This window comes from Oryza brachyantha, chromosome 11 (assembly GCF_000231095.2).
Source record: "Oryza brachyantha chromosome 11, ObraRS2, whole genome shotgun sequence".
Taxonomy (NCBI): domain Eukaryota; kingdom Viridiplantae; phylum Streptophyta; class Magnoliopsida; order Poales; family Poaceae; genus Oryza; species Oryza brachyantha.
The window spans coordinates 10,601,549-10,621,040 of NC_023173.2; the positions used below are offsets into that span (position 1 = coordinate 10,601,549).

General features: G+C 37.1%; 2 protein-coding genes across 2 annotated transcripts; both read right to left on the reverse strand.

The window, feature by feature from the left end:
* Positions 1 to 3,025: 3,025 nt before the first annotated feature.
* Positions 3,026 to 4,170, reverse strand: LOC121055764 (rapid alkalinization factor 23-like). The gene has a single exon (XM_040528903.1). It carries the CDS (start codon positions 3,838 to 3,840, stop codon positions 3,490 to 3,492), a length of 351 nt encoding a protein of 116 aa, XP_040384837.1. The 5' UTR covers positions 3,841 to 4,170; the 3' UTR covers positions 3,026 to 3,489.
* A 1,219-nt stretch (positions 4,171 to 5,389) lies between these two features.
* On the reverse strand, positions 5,390 to 9,071 carry LOC102711023 (UV-B-induced protein At3g17800, chloroplastic-like). The gene is made up of 3 exons (XM_006662864.3): positions 8,889 to 9,071; positions 7,127 to 7,401; positions 5,390 to 6,369 (listed from the first exon to the last, which is right to left on the reverse strand). Exons 1-3 carry the CDS (start codon positions 9,009 to 9,011, stop codon positions 5,583 to 5,585), a joined length of 1,185 nt encoding a protein of 394 aa, XP_006662927.2. The 5' UTR covers positions 9,012 to 9,071; the 3' UTR covers positions 5,390 to 5,582.
* Positions 9,072 to 19,492: the final 10,421 nt, after the last annotated feature.

Genomic DNA, 19,492 nt, shown 5'->3' on the forward strand with positions numbered 1-19,492 from the left:
ATCAGTACGGTAACATCTGATACTTGGTTGGTATCGCCCAAAAAACCGATGAGTCCTCGTCCTCGTCGTCGCCGCCGGCTTTTCCCGGCCATCGTTGTCGTCGTCGTCACCACTGCTGGTGTCGTCGTCGTTGCCGCCGTCGCAGCCACCGTAGTTGCCGCCGACACCACAGCACAGCAGATGAGACATCCTCTCGATAGATCGTATCGATCATATTGATGCGTTGTCATCACCATCCTTGACCCCATCCTCTCGATCGATCGTACGCATGCAGCGAAGCAAGAGCAGAATGAGACAACACAGTGCATAGACATTTCGTATTATACGCTGGTATAGAAATTCATAAAGAAGAAAGCTATACCGTTGGGTTCCGTAGCATTTCCGTTTTCATATGCCTTTATCCGTATAACCAGCGTGCTTTATTTAACATTTCTATGTAGCATCTTATCAAGTGCGTGCTAACGTGGCATGCTAAGCACTCAAGAGCCATATTTGGGGTGATTGTTTGGCTTTCGTCGGGAAAAGCCAAATGACATATTCATAAATATAATTTGTGAATAAAACTTTTATATACGTGTTATTAATGATCTAAAAGTCAGGACTAGAAAAATAAATTATAATAAAAAAACCTCAATCAACTCTAAATTTGAAGTTAAAAATTCAAATTTTGGCTTATAAGTAAAAAAGAAGCGAAAAGATGAGGCTGTTTTATAAGTTCTTGGTTTGGATGCCCCATTTGTTCTCCATTCGTTCTTGGTGTGGATGCCCTATACCAAAAGGAGTGATATATAAGTTCATCTACTAAATTATACTCGCTCGTATACCGCTAATGCAATTTACTCTTGTTGAAATGTTTGGATTGGTGGTTTTGACCTTAGATTTGGCATATTGATTTTGATGTTCATCCTTCCATGGTTTTTTTTTTTGTAATTGTAGTGGTGAGGTCATATCTACTTGAGATATAAACATGCCACAAGCTAGTGAACCGATGATACAAGGACCGATAACTTAGGCACATGCCCAACAACTTAATCGACAGGTAAAATGTGTTCTTAAGTTTACATACAAATATATGTAAGGGTGTCGTCCCATTTAATACTTGTGATGATTTGATTGACATTAAAGAAATAGAGGAATGCTATGGAGAGCAGCATGTGAATAAGCGTAGAATAAAAGCTGTCAAGTACAAACTAATTGTTATTCGCTGGTTCGGGCCTCCTGACAGCGTCAATTTCAAACTGACTTTGTTGCAAAACAAGAAGGTTTCTCAGGACCATATGTACTGCTGGAAAACTTATGAAATTTACTTTTAGTTGGTTTTTGTCCCACGTCAAAATTTCTTTTGAACTATCCAAAATCTAAAAAACAAATCACATATCCCTTCTACTCCAAACCTGTTTGGGCTTTAGGCCTTATAATAGATTCCTATTCGGCCAGCCCATGCTATGTCCAACATCTGTAACTCTTAAATATTTACAAATAGTCATAATTGTCGTTAGGGTTTAAGTCTTACTTAGATTATTCCGAACCGTTTTCATCCCTAGCTTTGATGAAAACACTCTTTGTTTTGTGAGACCAGTAATTGTAGTTTAGGGGCTAACGTGTTCGCTAGAATCTTGGAGACAAGCTTTCCGAAGGAATGGATTAAACTGATTGGCCTCAAGGAAGGGATTGTATCTACACCTGTTTTCTTGGGCAGCCCGAGTATTTATTCTTGTAGAAAAAATATACACGAATCTTGCTATTAGATATTGCTATATAAAGAAGAAGAAAGTGCACTGGAATTTGGAATCCATGCTTGAATTCTTCCAAAACACATAAGACATTTTCCAATCATACAAAATTCTGCAAAAAGAAAGGAAAACATTTTGTCCACCCGTGTGCTTGCATTCTATGTAAATAATCATAAAAAATATGAAAAAATTGATAAAATAGATTAATGTGAGTTATATCACTCCACGAACATGCAAGTTTAAATTCAACTTTTATAAGTTGTAAAAAAAAACAAAACTGAAACCAAGTATACATATATTCATAATTGTTTTTGTTATTTTTGCTACAACTTCTATAAGTTGAATTTGAACTTGCATGTTTATGGAGTGATATAATTCATATTTATCTATCTTATTAATTTTTTATATATTTTTTAATGACTATTTAGATAACATGCAAACAACAGGTAAACATCCACCCATGTGCTAAAAAACTGCTTCCTAAAAAGAAACCTACAACCCAAAGTCCCTCACATTGGCTGTGTAGTATAAAGGCCAGATTTGTATTCGTGATCTAAATAGAAGTCCCTCACATACAAATATCATCTGATAATGAGATATTTTTCTCTTGCAAAAAAACTAAAATAAGGTTACACTGCATGAACTAAATGATATATTGTGGAGTAATATAATACTCCTGGCTTCTACCAAAACGGACACCAAAGTCTCGTGCCGCCTCCAATGAAAGCAGGTTTTCTCACGAAAACCAGCTCAGTTTTCACAGGAATTCGGAAACGAAAATCCAGCGAGACACTCAACAGTTCCTCATTGACTTGAGATGCAAACGCACTGTACAACAGTCAATTTCTTGTCGATCAGTGCACTATTTTGGGGAGTGCACAGGCCCGTTGGGAAGAAATGGATGACATTTGTGTCGGTGCATCCATGTGATTGATAGCTGACTACAGGTCAGCAGATGGTCTCTTTTGATAATCACCAAAATCTCTGTTCTTGAAAGAAACATTATAATAATCTCCTTTGAATAAAATTACTATGAATTTATCCATGTGGTCTCTCTTGTTTGTAGTTACAGTATTAAAAATGAATAACATACTTCAGAGTAAAGCTCATTGATAATCTATTAAGAGTGTTTGCTGAATTGGTTCATACCTGTATCCTTCTCTTTTGCACAATTCAGGATATTCGGAAGGTGATATCCATAAACAGACAAACTGATAATGTCCTCACCAAGAAAAAGAGGAGAAATCACACTACAAAGCAGGATTTATCACAATGCTGTAAAAGATGAGCATCTGAGTGGATTCAATGTGCTCAATTGCCTACCAACTTATAGTAAGTACAAGGAAGAAAAGGAGTTCATTTTTCATGTCAACTCAAAGCATCGTTCAGCAATTAAATCTTAGCAATGCTGACAATTTCAAGCACACACACACCCCTCTCCTGATCCAAGCTTCCTTATAATATATAGCTTGCAACCAAATCTTACATATACATGCCAGATAGTATTCACCTAAGCATAAGAGCAAGGTGAAGAAGCAGCAGAAGAAGAAAACATAAAAATAATTTAAGGAGACATCTTGAACATGTAAAAATCATCCATGAATCACCTACTGATTCACCAAGTGCAAAACAGAAAGAAGAAAGAACAGAAGAGAAGAGGGAAAAAAAAAACAAGATTTGCATCTCAGGTAGCCAAGCCAGCCACTCCTTCCACTCATGGCCAGCTGATCCAGCAACCAGCAGCAGCAGGAGGCTATCATGGATCTACATCCCTGCACCTGGTGATGCTCTCACAGCCCCTGGTGTAAGGGTTGGCAGTGGTCGTGATCCTGCAGTTGTAGTAGGGCACACCTTGCCTTGAGCATGGCACCACATCACTCCTCAGTGCATCATAGCTGATGTACCTCCTGTTGCTGCTGCTGCTGCTGCTGCTTCTTGCCTCCCACAGCATCCTGGTGTGAGCCTCTGAATCCATCTCAAACTCCATCTTCATCCCCATGTCCATCTCCAGGCTCTTCAGGCAGTGGACTCCATGCTTACCCAGGAGGAGGAGCAGCAGCAGCAGCAGTGATGGGAGGAGCAAGAAAAGCTTGGTTGATGATGGCATTGTGGAGGAGGCTGAGAGATCTTTTCTTCCTCCTTTGCTTCTTCTCTCTCACTCAGGGTCTCATCTCATCTAGTCTCTCTCTTCTCTCTGGCTCTGGATCTGTATTCTGTATGTACTCCTTCCTTGATGGAGGAGGAGGCAGTGTTGTGTGAGTGAGTGAGTGGAGGAGGTGCATTTAATGCAGTGCCAGACAGCCAGTTGTAGGCACCTGCCATCGTGTCCTTTCTGGAGCTGTACAACCAATGGAGGGAGGCAGATATCAAAGGAGAGTGGTTCAGTGTTTTCAGGTTCATGAGTTCAGCTGTTGTTTTGATTGAGAAAATTTTTAGAGGTGACACGTTAAATGTTATGTTTGACTAGATGTCGTATATGTTTTCGGACATGAATAAAAAAAGAATTTCATGGCTAGCCTAGATACCACGAGACGAATCTTTTAAGCCTATTTAATCCGTCATTAGCATATGTTGGTTACTGTAGCACTTATGACTAATCATGAGCTAATTAGACTTAAAAGATTCGTCTCAAGATTTCTTCCATAACTGTGTAATTAGTTTTTTTGTTTATATATGTTTAATGCTTTATTTAGGTGTCTAAAAATTCGATGTGATATCTTTGAAAAAAATTTTGAAAACTACACAAGGCCTTACCATTTGGTTATAATGGCCTTGGGGAGCTCTGAACATGTTTGGAAAAATCATGGCCAATTTCTTCCCTTCATTCTTGTGACAATTTGTTTCTTTCATTCTTGTGATGGAACTCATTTGAGATTCTTGGTTTCGTGAAATTTGGTTGGATGATTGGGCGCAGGGCTAGGGTTGGGTTTCACGGAGGCTCAGATCTCGACCGTCTGTTTGCACCAGAGGAGCATATCCTTCTCTCATGAGCTATCATGAGTCCTTGTCGCTCATGTGGTCACGCGGGAAAGTTGTCCAGTTGCCAGCACTGACGCTGCTTGGTGCAACTCTGAGCAAGAATTCAGTTCAAGTTTTATATATTTTTCTGGGTCCAATCCAAACACTTCTGAAGTAATATCAGGTGTTATCAGAAGTCACAGGCATAGGCATATTAAGCCCTTGTTTAGTTCCTAAAAAGTTTCAACAGAATCATCACATCGAATCTTTGGACGTCTAAATAAAACATTAAACGTAGATAAACCAAAAAACTAATTACACAGTTATGTAAGAAATCACGGAACAAATTTTTTAAGACTAATTAATGCATGATTAACCATAAATGCTACAGTAACCAAAATATGCTAATGACAGATTAATTAGACTGAAAAGATTCGTCTCGTGGTTTACGGTTTACAGGCGGAATCTGAAATTTATTTTATAATTAGACTATATTTAATACTTTAAATGTGTGTTCAAAAACTTGATGTAATGTTTTTGAAAAAAAAAATTGCAAACTAAACAACCCCTAAATGGTTCAAACTTTGGACCAATTACATCGAGATAAACTTCAGTTGTACGCAAGAACTACCCATGTCAAAAATGAATAGCTGCACTTGGATATTCCTGATGAAACAAACACGGGTATGAAGTGTACCTGGCTCTAGACATTGTACCAAAACCATTGTATAAGAAATTACGGCGGCCATTCAGCACCCTGGCAATCTGGCATGCTTGAACCTACATGATTTTGATAGGAAGATTTACATGGACAAAAAGCTGAATCTCTAATCATATATACAAGATTCAGGAATATTTACAAGGCTTCAGGAATTTCCTGCAAATCATTTTTCAGCTGTCATGCAACTTGTAAATCTCGTCGACGTAATCCTCAACATCCCAAAGAAAGGAGCCAAATGCAATGGCTTCAAGCAGCAATCTTTTTAGGGATGATGGATCAAGTATGACTGCCTCGTCAGGCTCCAGGAAATCTTTCATGCTTCCTCTGAACAGTGCCCAACTGTGCTTTTCAATGAGATTCGAAGCTTCACATGAGCGCAGCCTTGCACACAACTCCAATGTCTTTGGGTCAAAGCCCATCATGTAACTCTTCAAGTCACGCAGATCAACAACTGAACTTGGTTTTGAGGAAGACGACATTTCTGTGGAACCTCCAATGGCCTCTTCCTGTTCTTGTTTCTGGGTAATATTAAATTGTGCACTAAGAAACTGAATTGGTGGGCAAAATTCTTGTGACCGAGCAAGAATAAGCTCCAGACGATGCCTTGTAGTGACAGATTTGAGAAAGTATCCATACATTATTGAAGCAGAATAAATCCGACTAAATTGCAGTCTTTTGATTCGAAGTGTTGAGTGATTGATCTTGGGACCATTTCTGTGTACCCATCTGATAATACTGGTCAAGTGCTCCCTAATTAAACCTAGTGTTTCAGGTCCATGAATTGATTCCAGTTCTGTCTCTCTTGTTGGCCATATTTGTAGCCTTCTATTGCTGATTAGCTTTGATAGATTTGGAACCAATGGAACTTCAATCTTGAAAAATTTATAAACAATCAAAGTGTACATGATATCTTCAATAGCAGTCTGGCACTCTTGGTCCTTCATTTCAGCAATCCGCCTATGTTTAGAAGTTCCAACAAATAAATTAATTATTCAGATGCAAATACAATATAAACAGAAAAGAGTAAGCAATAGACTTTTTAGTGCCAAACATAGATGACCTGATTAAAGATGCAGCATCAACTAGAACCCCAGATTTGAATCTTGTCCCACAATATAAGCAATCAATCACTTCTTTCTCAAAATTCTTCACATTTTATCCCAACCCCATCCATTCATCATTTATTAAGGGGCACTATGATCTTTTCTTCTCAACCTTAATCCTTACTAAACAACCTAGAAATACTTATAGTTTGGAACAGAGGGAGTACTTTATAAGCAATGCTCCTATATGATTCATATAAAAAGACTAGCTAAGCTATTAGAGATCCAAGTTATCTCCCATCATTTAACCTTTGGAGCTGGCTTTTCTAATTTTAAACCTTACTTGCAACCTACAGAATTCGCATGCTATATATTTCCCTATTAATTGAGAGTTTTCTAATCTAACATGTGTTCAAATAACAGTTAGCTTATGGACTGAAGAGGTAAATCCTAATTGTTGTCTTTCATCAGCACAACGAAATAGAACGCCATCTCGAACTAATTGTGTTTTTATTCGATTACAAAGGAACAGTGTGTGCTCTATTTAATACTCTTAATTAATATAAGTAACACTTGAAATATAACAGAGAAGTTGAAAGGGGAAAAAGAGAGCAGCACGTCAACCTCCTGAGACCACTAAACATTTTTGACAAAGGACATCTGTAACTAACCTGTGAAGGCAGTCCTCAGGGGAACCAATACTATGTTCCCAGCGGATCAATGTGTCCTTTCTTTGACTAGACAGCTCTTGAAGCTGCTTTGCTGCGGCAACTGGGAGTACTTGTGGCTGGTTCTTTAACAAACCACACAAGAAGCTTCCTTCCCACGTTTGGGGTTCAAGGGGTGCATCAACACTTTCAAATTCAGACTCATCAGGCTTTGCACCAGCAACTGTAGTCAGTAGACTTCTGGTACTGCACTTAGATTTCCAATTCAACATACTTCCCTGTGTTGCAAAGTCAATATGGCAGCAATTGTCATGATAACATTCCAAATGAAAAATAAATATATAAAAACAAGTTCATAACACGCAAATCAATAACACAATGACTAGATTAAAACTAGTGTAGAGAGAATAAACCATAATTAAAGTCTGTAAGAATCAAAGATTTATGTATGGCTGTGACTGACTGACTGTTGAACTTTTCAAATATCTTTTCTGAAAACAATTTTTGACAGTGCAATGGATACTGACAAATATGAGAGAAGTTCAGTAGGAAGAAACACAAGATAAACAAAAAATGATAATTAACACATTAAAATAGACCAATGTAAGAGCTTTGCTTTAACAAAATAGAGGATAGAATCGCAGAAGCTATAAAACCCAAGAGCAACAGGCATACATACAGTAGAAAATTTTGTTGCACGCATCTCAGTTCAAACAAAGAGCTTCAGTTCCATTTTGGCAAAAGTCTGGTATGTTACTGTGGGCGTATTTAAGCAAACTAGGGGATTCCCCACTCAATATTGCGCAGAGCTAGAAAATTGAAATAGAGATATATTTGATGTGCAATTCTTAAATTCTATTTTTAATTAAAATAAATATATATTTGATATAGAACTCTTAAATTCTATTTTTATAGATACAATTGCAAAATAAATTTGGATTACATTTATAAATCTTAGCTTCTACCTATGTAGATTTGGATCTCATATACAATTCCTTGCTTCTATTTAAATTCTATTTATATGGATGTAACTGTACTTTTTTAGACTTGGATTTCATATCTTAGCCTCTATCTATACAAATTTGGTTTTCACATACAACTTTATACTTTATATGACTGTATTAATATATCTACACCGTTATAATCTAAACCTCTATGATCAAACAGTTCAACTCCTTATCTTTTTGCTAGATTAACATGGTAATTTATAGCAACCAGAGCGAATGTGGTGCCTTTTTTTGTATATAATACTACATTCGTTCCATATTGCAAGACTTTGTAGCCATATCTAAATTCATATGGATGCCAATATACAAAACATATGCACCACCCTCCCCCCCTCCCTATGTTTTCGCTTGTGCTTATGATTAGAAGACAAAATTTGAATTTTAAAACTTAAATTTGAAGTTGATTTTGAGGGTTTTTTCACCGAAGTTTATTTTTTAGCATTGACTTTTAGATCGCTAAGAATAAGAATATTAAAGTTTTATTCACAAATTATTTTTCGTTTATAAATACGTTGTTTTCTAAGCTAACACCCCATACATTCATTCATGAATATAGACAGAGCAATAAAGTCGTACAATATACAGCGGGAAGCAAATAATAGATAGATATCCTAGTTCCCAAAACAAAAGGGAAAGGACTGCCACATAGCAAGAGCTTTGTACACCTCATCTCAAATCACCATAGTTGGGTAGACCCAAATAACAAGCTATGCAGGCACAGCGGTAAAACGGAAGCTGAAAAGGGGAGCAGAAAGAACCTTCAGCTTCCAGCGGAAGGGCAACAAGGGTCCTCGCGTCGAGGAAGAGCCGCGGCGGCGGACGTAGACCGGCCGCGGCACGCCGCAGTCGGCGGCGGCGGCACGGGGGCGGAGGGCCGCCATGGTGGGGAGGAGCGGAGCGGCTGGGTGGGTGGGGAGGAGAGGGGATAAGAGCCGGATAACGTGGTGTGCAGTCAGCAGCAGGCAGAACAGAAGCAGTGGTGTGGCTTCTCTCTTCTCTTCTCTTCTCTTCTCTTCTCTCTCGCGTCGACTGGTGGAGATGGACGGACACGTGGTGGCCGTACACGCTCGACACTCGCCGTGCCATCGCGACAAACGACTTTTTCTTTTTTTTCGTCTGCCTTACTTCAAAATATAAACATTTTCCGTTATTTGGTATAGACTAAACATATATTAAAAGAAATTTCAAGCTATTTTAGCGGTTAATTTTTGGTTTGAATTACACTTCCTTTCTTTCCTTTCTACGTATGTAATTGGCTTTGTAATCATCGAAATAATTTAATTATGGGAATAAATGCTTATACCGTGTGATAATTTTAAATGAAACAAATGCTTATATTTTAGAACGGAGGGTATACTACTCTTTTAGATTTTTTATTGGATGTTGTTTATTTTTTAATATGCACTTAACTGTTCATCTTATTTAATATTTTTGTGTAAATATGTAAAATTATAGGTCATGGTTAAAATGACTTTCGTAATAAATTAAATCACAATAAAATAATTAACAATTATGAATAAGTTTTAAATAAAATGAATAGTCAAATGTACACCTAAAAGTTAATGCAGTCAAATAAAAGTGAAGGGAGTAATTTGGTACTAAAATGTAATTATTTTTATGTTGTTTAGCAGAAACTAAGGTTGAGAATGAAATATTCTAGTCTACTTCAGTAAATAATGATAAATAATGTGGTGAATGGTGTCAAAGTGCTTATGTTATGATATAAGATTCAAATCCTAGAAATATTTATACTTGTAACGGATGTAGTAAGTATTTTTTTTAGTATTTATTATCTTCAGTTAATTTTTAAAAATTAAGCCTCAAAGCTTTACTTTTTAAAACAAACCTTTTGCCCACGCCAATATGAAATCAAAGTTCAAACAATTTTAAAATATATAATTTAAATATGCCAATCTATTGGGTAGTTGTTACCATAGCGCTTGTGGTGGTGTGATCTCGAGAGTTGACAAATTCAAATAATTAGGGCTTGTGGTGGTAGCCTTCATTGCCAGATAACCCTTATGAAGATTTTTCATGTCTTTGATATTGCCAACTTTATTTTCTGTTTCTCTTCCCATGGTGCCATTTACACCTTTCTATATTCTGCTTCTCTTTGTTACAGACTGACAGCCAGATAAAACGCATGCTGCAATACATTGAACTTGCTGACAGCAGATAGGACCCAGTTTGCCCTGTTGCTTATAATCTTTTTTTAAGAGTTTGTTTCTAGTTACTGTTATGAGTTGGTTGTGTACATGTGCTTCTTTTTTATTTCTATATGTTGAGATATGCAGGACTATCAATGGTGTATTTTGGGCTAATATGGATTTGTACTTCAGCAGTTTAGTGATAGTAACTGTTGTTTCTGATACCATATTTGTTTGATTGTCAAATTTTGCAGGTTGCAAACTACCTCAACATCAAGGGTTTCCTGGACCTTACTTGCCAAACTGTTGCTGACATGATTAAGGGCAAGACTCCTGAGGAGATCCGCAAGACCTTCAACATCAAGAACGACTTCACCCCTGAGGAAGAAGAGGAGATTCGCAGGGAGAACCAGTGGACGTTCGAGTAGAGAGAAGCATCAAGACCGTGATGTCTTGCTGCTTAGATCTTAATCTGCCTGCAATGCTCTGCTTTTATATTCTGTTGGTTGTAAGTATTTTGGAGTTCTGATGGGGGTTCGTATGCATGTTTAGTTAGTTATGGTCTCTCCAGGAAAAAAACAACTGATGTGGTCAGAACTGCTGAACCTATTATCTGCATTATTAATACTATCAATCTGCAGTTAACGCTTTGCTGAAAATTCTTATGTCTTGCAACTGTACTGATAGGAGTTCATATTTTGAGCTCATTTCACATGTGTAAGGCCATCAGGATCACTTGGCTTAGCTTGAATAGCTTCCAAATGTTATCTGAATCCATTGAAAATCTCTTAGCTTAGCTTATTGGGTTTGTTCAGTCTCTTTCAGTGTTGTGAAAGTCGGCCGTACCAACCGTTTAATCGGCTATATATATGGAGACGGGAACCGATCCGTACCGTATCGTCGAGTCGGAGTAGAGTAAATTTTAGTACAACTATGTAGCCAAATAACACGATTAATTGGTCATATTTAGTCTAATCGATCTAATCAACCTTAAAGTGTGTTTATTAAACTATCATAGCCTTGCGGCACAACTGCACTCGCTTTCATAGACAAGCCTAGTTGTATTAATCCATCGTTATCTGTATTCTTTAAGCAAATAGTGATGTTTTCATGATATAATTATAAAAAGGTACAAGTATCATTAGAGTAAGTTCAATAGTATAGCTAACTGCTAGCTTTAATTCATCTATAGTCAATCTAATAGCCAACTTATACAATAGCAACCTACAAAACATAAATACATGGTCCTATAAGTCATACACATGGTCCTATAAGTCATATACACACGGTGTCTTGAAGCCCGTTCTGTAGCTAGCTCTAAATTAGTAGCCTACTACTTTTCTCTCTTCTCTCTTATCTTTTTAAAATATACTTATAGCTTGCTTATAGTCTACTATTATACCTGTTCTTACACGGTCATATCTAGCGATATGCCTGGATATGATAAACATGGGAAGATGTCAATGATATGAGGTTTAGCCGGACAGGTAGGGCCCTGAGGGTGCAATATTCGCGTGAACTGCAGTGTGTAGAAACATATTGGAAGAAATGTGTTTTCCCCTTCCCTGAACTTGCTTTCTTTGTTCTTCTTCTAGAATCTTCTAGTGTCTCTCTTCCTCTCTGGTTTCTTTGTTTCTCCTTGATGAATCGACTGGAAAGTTCGCCCGGAAAAACTTGGTATTAGATTTTGGTGCGATCCGAGTTTGACGATTTGTCAGGGTGGAATGCTCAATTGGAGCAGTAGGGTTTGGAGTCTTCATTCGCAGGAATCGCTGATCATCTCATGCTTGGTTTGATTTGGTCAACAAAACTTGCTGCCACGGCTCCACTAAGCAAGATGTTCAAGTTAGTTAGGTGGTGGAGGCCATGGATACGATGGAAGAACGTATTAAGGAGGTGCTAGATGCTCTGTCCGCCAAGGTTGAAGGCGTTGAGGGGATCGGTAAACAATTGGAGAGGATTGATCTTAAGCTGGATCAGCAAGGTAAATGGTTGGATTCAGTGTAGAAAAGGTGGATCTCTCCATGTCTTCATTAAGCCAGGTGCAGTAGGAGCAAATCGTGGAATACATTTTATGATGTAAGAGGTTTAGCTTGACAACTGGGACCCTGAGGGTGTTTGTGTGTGAGAAAGGGATATAAAATCCCTGTGAATTGCAGTGTGTAGAAACAGATTAGAAGAAATGAGCTTTCTATTTGCCTGAACTTGATTTCCCTGTTCTTCTTCTAGAATCTTCTAGCGTCTCTTCCTCTCTAGTTTCTTTGTTTCTCCTTGACAAATCGACGAAAAGTTTATCGGCGTTGAGGTCATAACATACACTTAGAGCATGCATAGTTCATGTTGAAAATGGGTCGGATCTCACCCGACTAGGGATGAAAACGGATGGAAACCAACTCTACCGTTTCTGTACGAAATTGGGTAACATTGAAAACGACAATGGAGTGGACCAAACTGGAAACCCCGGATACGAAAACAGAATTGGGTAACATCGAAAATGATAATGGAGAGGGATAATGGAGTGGCCCAAACTGAAAACCCCGGATATGAAAACGAAATCGGGTAACATCAAAAACAATAACGGAGCGAACCGAATACAGTATAAAAAATACACTGTAATGTAAAAAATACCTCAATTAGTGCAAATCTGTTCCAAAACAACATATCTACTTTTCAATCATAAATGCTAAAATTCCACATCACAAGAAGAAAGATTCATGACTCATATTTATATTGTAGAATAAAAGTGGACAATACCTCATTTCATTTCTCTGACTCACAGCCGCAACTACCGTTACATTTTAGATAGCCACATTCATAGAAACATATAGTACCGGTGTACCACTAGACCACTATCAAGCCAAATTGCCAAGTACCAAGTCCACAACACAAAATACAATAGCTCATTATCTCACTGAACTAACCCACATCACAAACATAGTACAAAAGTAGTTCATCCACTCACTAAATCACATCACATACTTAGTTCATTACATAATTAATTCATCCAATTGTGCAACAAGGATGAACTAGTACATTACAGTCATAATAAAATGCAACTTGGAAATTAAATGGACAAGCATTTCTTTCAATTATCCGTTAGAACCATGTCATCATCCTCCAAACATTCACTTTCCTTGTCACCATCTTCACCATGACATGTATCATTGGACTTTAAATAAAAAAATACCCAAGCATTAGTGGAATTAAAAATTCAAGCAACTATATATATATATATAGGTAAGTGGAAGCACTTGATGTGGCTTTTATCGTGCTTCGGCTTAGAATCACGACCACCACTTTCTCGCGCTGGCGAGCGATCTTCCCACTAGGCTCGAGTGAGAAGGAGATGCTCATGATCCCCATTGCTATGTCGGCGATGCTTCGTACGCTCCTCCTACAACTGGAGAGAACCAACAACCTCCTTAAAGGTTACGTTGTTGACATTGCCGAAGTACTCAATCATCGTCACAATATTGTCATACTTGTCGGAGACAACACGTAGCAGTCTCTTGATGAGGTTATTCTCTTCTACCTTTTCTCCAAGTGCCTGCATTTGAGCAACTAATAAAGTAATTTTTGACATGGAATCATCCACTGATTCCGTGTCGCTCATGTGAAGGTTTTCAATCTCCCTGGAAAGCATCTCGATCTTTGCCTCCTTGACACGATCAGCTCCCATGTGCATGGTGCGGAGAGTGTTCCACACCTCTAAGGTAGTGTCTTTGGCTGATCCACATGCATGCATCAATGTCACATCGCTTACCTCCTGACAGAAAGATAGCCATGGCCCTTTCTTCCTTCTTCTCATCAACAACAACATTGCTCCTAGGCTCAATTGCTTCCCAAGGCCTTGGGCCTTCATGAGGAATTTCATCCTCGTTGCCCAAGGCGAGCAGTTTGTCTTGTTCAACAGCAAGTACTAGAGAGATGTGACGTCCAGAAATTTACATCAATTTCTGAACAATAATATGCATTAAATCTTAGTCTAGAAATCAGCCCGAGTATATACTTGGACAATATTGAATACACAGTTCTACGACTTAAAAACATATAAAAATAATAGTCTAATGAATACGCAAAAGAAAAAACGAAATACTAGCTAAACTCAAACACGTGACGATGACTCCACTCCATAGGCATCCTTGACATCTAGATGGACCTTACTCCTGAGGACCGTATCCATCGAACTCAAACTCCGGCTTAAGGGGGTAAACTAAGCAAGGCTGAGTACAAACCACTGTTGCACACTCTGACTTGTGGTTAGTACAGATATTACTTATAGAGTTTCCCAAGAACAGTCCTTAATAGCCATAGGCATGACTCTCAAAACCATGTATCCACAACCACCATTAAACAATATTTTAATTTCATTAACTAACACCAGGTATTTAATCATAATCATCGACTGTCATTGACTGACATTAGTTAAGTGATAACCCATGAACTAGTTGAACTAAGCTTGGCTAAGCAATTCCTAAACCTAAATCTACTCAAATTACCCATGGTATACAATAATAGTAATTGGGATACCTGGCATTGAAGTTGGGAATACTTGTTCCATAATTAAACCCACTTCGAATATCAAGGCCAACACACACCGTCGAAATCAAGCGAGATTCCGCGGTGTTAAAAGGCAAATATGCTACCGAGAGAGAGAAACACATTGCAAAACTCCAAAAAGAAAAGAGAACGAAATTAAAGTTGGCACCTACATAGGTCGTGCAATAGTAGTTCAATCAGAGAAACCATGCATAATGGTGTCGTACAAACATGAATAAGTTCGATTCTATGCATTATGGTTCTAATTAAAAAAATCATAACATTAATTTTGATGTAGAGATCATACATATGTCACGATTTACATGAGACAATGCAAGATCATTGTACTAGACCCACAATGGATATCCCACAGCCTTGTTATCACTCTTTCATCAACATTTTAGATTAATAAGTTATTTACGGGGTTAATTTGTTGATACCATAGCTTGCAATAAATATCATTTTTTTTTGTTGATTACCCTATCTATCCTGCATTCCCATACTACTAAGGGAATGACATAATAGTCAAGACGAATAGTAAGAAATTTCTCGTCCTCAACAAATGACCAGTAATTATGTGATGCACATTAATTAAATATTAATGCAATACTGTGTAAATAGCATATATGTATTACTGTTTTGTCCTTTATTAAGTGTTATAAACCACCCTGCCTATACCGTGTTATGCAGGTATTATGTGTGGCACTTTCTAAAGGTGAATGGATAATACTACGACTAGGGGTGGACAGAAAGCTCGTGGCTCGTTAGCTCGCTCGACTCGTGACATTTTTCTAATGAGCTGAGCTAGCACTTTAGCTCGTTAGAGATAACGAGCCAGCTCGAGCTAGCTCGTGAGCTGCTCGCGAGCCTAACGAGATAGATCAAAGACATACGATTCGTCGACGTTCATTGATTCCACTCCGGAATGCATGTGTTCAGTACTTCATAGGTTCACCATGTGATATGTTGGTTTAAACTTTAATATTTAGATACAATTTCATATGATTTTCATGTTTGAACTAAAAATTTGCTTGTATAATCTATTAAAAAATTATTTAAATTTGTTTTTCATGCATGGCTCACGAGCCTAACAAGTCAGCTCGAGCTTTGTAACGAGCCGAGCCGAGCTGGGTTTTTAGCTCGTTACGATAACGAGCCGAGCTAACTCGTTATCTTAATGAGCTAGATCGAGCCGAGCCGAGTTGGCACATTATCCACCCCTAACTACAACAACCCTTAAAATGTAGTATATATATATATGAACACAAACACCCCGTACAACTAATACTTGTCGATTAATTTACATGAAATGCATGTACATAGATCCTGAAGACTTGACAACAATAACAAAGCGCTTGACGACAAGGAGAGTGAGTATATGGTTCGGGACTTTTATTATTGTGTTCATAGCAAGATCTATCATGTTAATGGTGAATTCTTCGACAAGGAAATATACATGACACGAGACGAGAAGTACAAAAGAATTATCAACTAAGACATTTCAATGTTCCCTTCAATTTGAATAGAGAACAGGGACATTTCATACGAGAAAAATGTATTTCGAACTAATATGTGTGCTATTTACTAAATTGCAAATTTATTTAGTACTTTTCATTCGTCTTAACATAAATAACTTTGTGTTTCCAAAATAATTTAATCTTTATTTGGATTCTCTTGTTAATATTTCAATTCATTTGATATTACATGTGTACTATCTCACATTGGACAACCAGTTTATATAAAAAACACAAGATAGATTTATTATATAGCCCTAAATCCTAATATAAAAGATAAAATTAATTATGCAACCGCAAGGGTATGCATTTTTGCTGGCGGCACACATAACCACCACCTGTACAATAGCTGGTACCAGTAGTCGAGGTCACTGTTCCAACTGCGAAGAATATGTTAGCAGGCTGGTTTACAAACATTAATTAATTAATCAATTGCAATTGAAAAAAAGCATTTTTTGGCTCTAGACAGAATAGTGACAATAATTTCTTTGGAAGCCTCTTTACTTGCTAAAAAAAATCCAATTAGACCAAAGACCCCATTAAGACCGTCCTTAGAACACTAACTCAACTATAAAATTAAATATAAAGTTTACTTTTAGCCGGCGAACTTTGATTATAATCCATTTTTAAACAAATAACTGGTTTTTAAATATAATTCGTACCAAAGAAAGGACGTGTACTTAAAAAATTCTACGTTCTTTATTTTTAGCCTGTGAACTTTGATTATATTCTATTATTTAGAAAATATCTAGTTTTATGTATAGTTCATACTAAAAACAGACTTTAACAACTTTATCAATTTTTTATAACAATTTAATAGTATAAATAATAAAATTTACTACTAGTAAAATTAAAAATCTATTTTAGAAATGTGAGATAATAAACTTTTGTATAGAAACCTTTTGTAAAAATATAAGTTATCTAGGAGTTCGGAAAGGTTGTGCGAAATATCTAGTATAATAGGATGAAGCGAACACAGCCTGTGTATTTTCGCTAGTCATCGGCAGGGTAACCGGGCCTCCGCCGAGGGGCGGGCCTGATTTCGACTTAAAATTTGAGGATAATTTAAAATAATTATGGGAATTTAATCAACAAATATATGTGGTATAGGTTGATATGTAGTATAGTTTTATCAAAGAAATTCATGAAAAAGTATATGTCCGGCGTAATTAAAAATCATAACCAAGAATTTCAGGAAAAAAATTAAGAAATAGCGTATTGAAAATGATATTTCGTAAGAAGATGGTTAAGAATATTTTGTTGTTGAGTCATTATTAATTTGCACTAGACATATGTGGTACGTAATGTTAAAATACAAATATACAACAATGAATATATGGAAAATATGTAGGGAGGAAAATTAATGTGCATGTTAGTACATACATAATAGTTTTGTTAATAATAGTCATGTCAAAATTTTCTTGTTTTTCCTACTACATGTTCTAAATGTCACAAAATATTTATCTATTTATCTTGTATTTTTTCAGATTTTTTAAAGTTTTTTGCATTTGACATCTCACATATTTTCTTGTTTTTAAATCTTCTTCTCTCTGTGGTTCTCGTATAAAACCACAGTTTCTGCCGTTCTGATGCGTTGTTCCGGCAAGTATTAGCTATGGTTCCCGTGCAAAACCACGCGGTAACCACGCCAAACCGCGCGACAAGCCGCCTTTCTCGCGAGATTTAAATTCGAATTTTTTATTTTCAAATTCGTCCCAATTTTTGCGGCTTCCACGGTTACCACGTGGAAAACGTGGGTCCGTAGTGCCGGAATTTTTTTATTAAATAAACCTTTTTAGCTAATCTTATTACTAAACCATCGGGCAAAATTTTTTAAAAGTGAACCTTTTGGCCACGCAAGTGTTGGTGACATGATAAGACAACGCTGCCACGCAGCCTGATCGGCATGGCATGACGTGGCAAGACAATGCTGCCACACCAACGAAAATGACGTGGCAAGCCATTTCGCGACGCCTATGCTGGTGGGATGGTCAAAAGGTTCATATGGTAAAAATATTTTTTCGGAGGTTTAGTAATAAAATTATTTATTAAAAAGGTTTAAAAGATAAAAAAAAATTCGTGGCGCCGCGGCATTATGCGGTATATGGACGGTAACGCAAACGTTCACAGGAATGTGCACACGCTCTCTCAATTATCTGTATGCTAGATTTAGAACCTATGCGCATGAGCACGCCGTTTATTCCATTCTCATTTACCTTATCACTATCCACCACTCAAACTTTAACCTCTCTATTCTATTCATAAAGTTACAGAACTTTAAATACTATTGCTTAAGTATGTGTCACAATAAGTATACATTACAGTAATCCCAATAATAAAATTACCAATGGTCAATAATTAAAACAATAATGTTCAGTGCTGCCAACTATAGCATGACGGACAGACAGATATCAACTTTTGAGCAGCCATGGCAAAGCAAAGGAATTTTCCTTGAATAAGGACATGTGTACCTGCTGTTCCTATACAACATAGTCAAGGACACGCACAGATGGGCCCTGTGAACAATATCACTAGTCTGTCTGGCCTTACGTCGACAGTAGATATGCGGCAATCGAGGGTTGCGTTGGTCTTTCATATTCTTAAAAACAAATGACGTGATCCAGTTTTACTTTTATTTAGATTCATAGAATAATTTTAAGTTTTTTTGGTTGGATGAATGTAAGTGGGTATAATTAGCCTATTGAACTCCTACTAGATAACAATATAAATTAGTCATCATCGATCTTATCGTAATTAGTGTCAATTTACAACAAATATATCTATTATCCATAATTAACACTAATTTAAAATTGGAATTAATAACTAATGACAAAATATACTAATTATTAATAAGAAATTACTAATGATCTAAGGTACATGAACTCAGTTGGCCAGTTTGTCTAGATGCACACATCCAACATCTCACAAACCAAATAAGGACGGCTATCTCCATACAAGTATATCTAATCAACCAAAACCCACTAATAAATAGAGCAACGTACGACAACAATTCCAAACTTGGTGCAGCTGAAGTAAGAAAACTCCCTTCGTTATCAATTATACTCATCCTGCTTATGGAATTCACTATGCAAAATATCCTTAGCCGAAAGCCACTTTCTAGGCTACAAGTTCTACACAATATGTAGTCCTTGGTATATATAT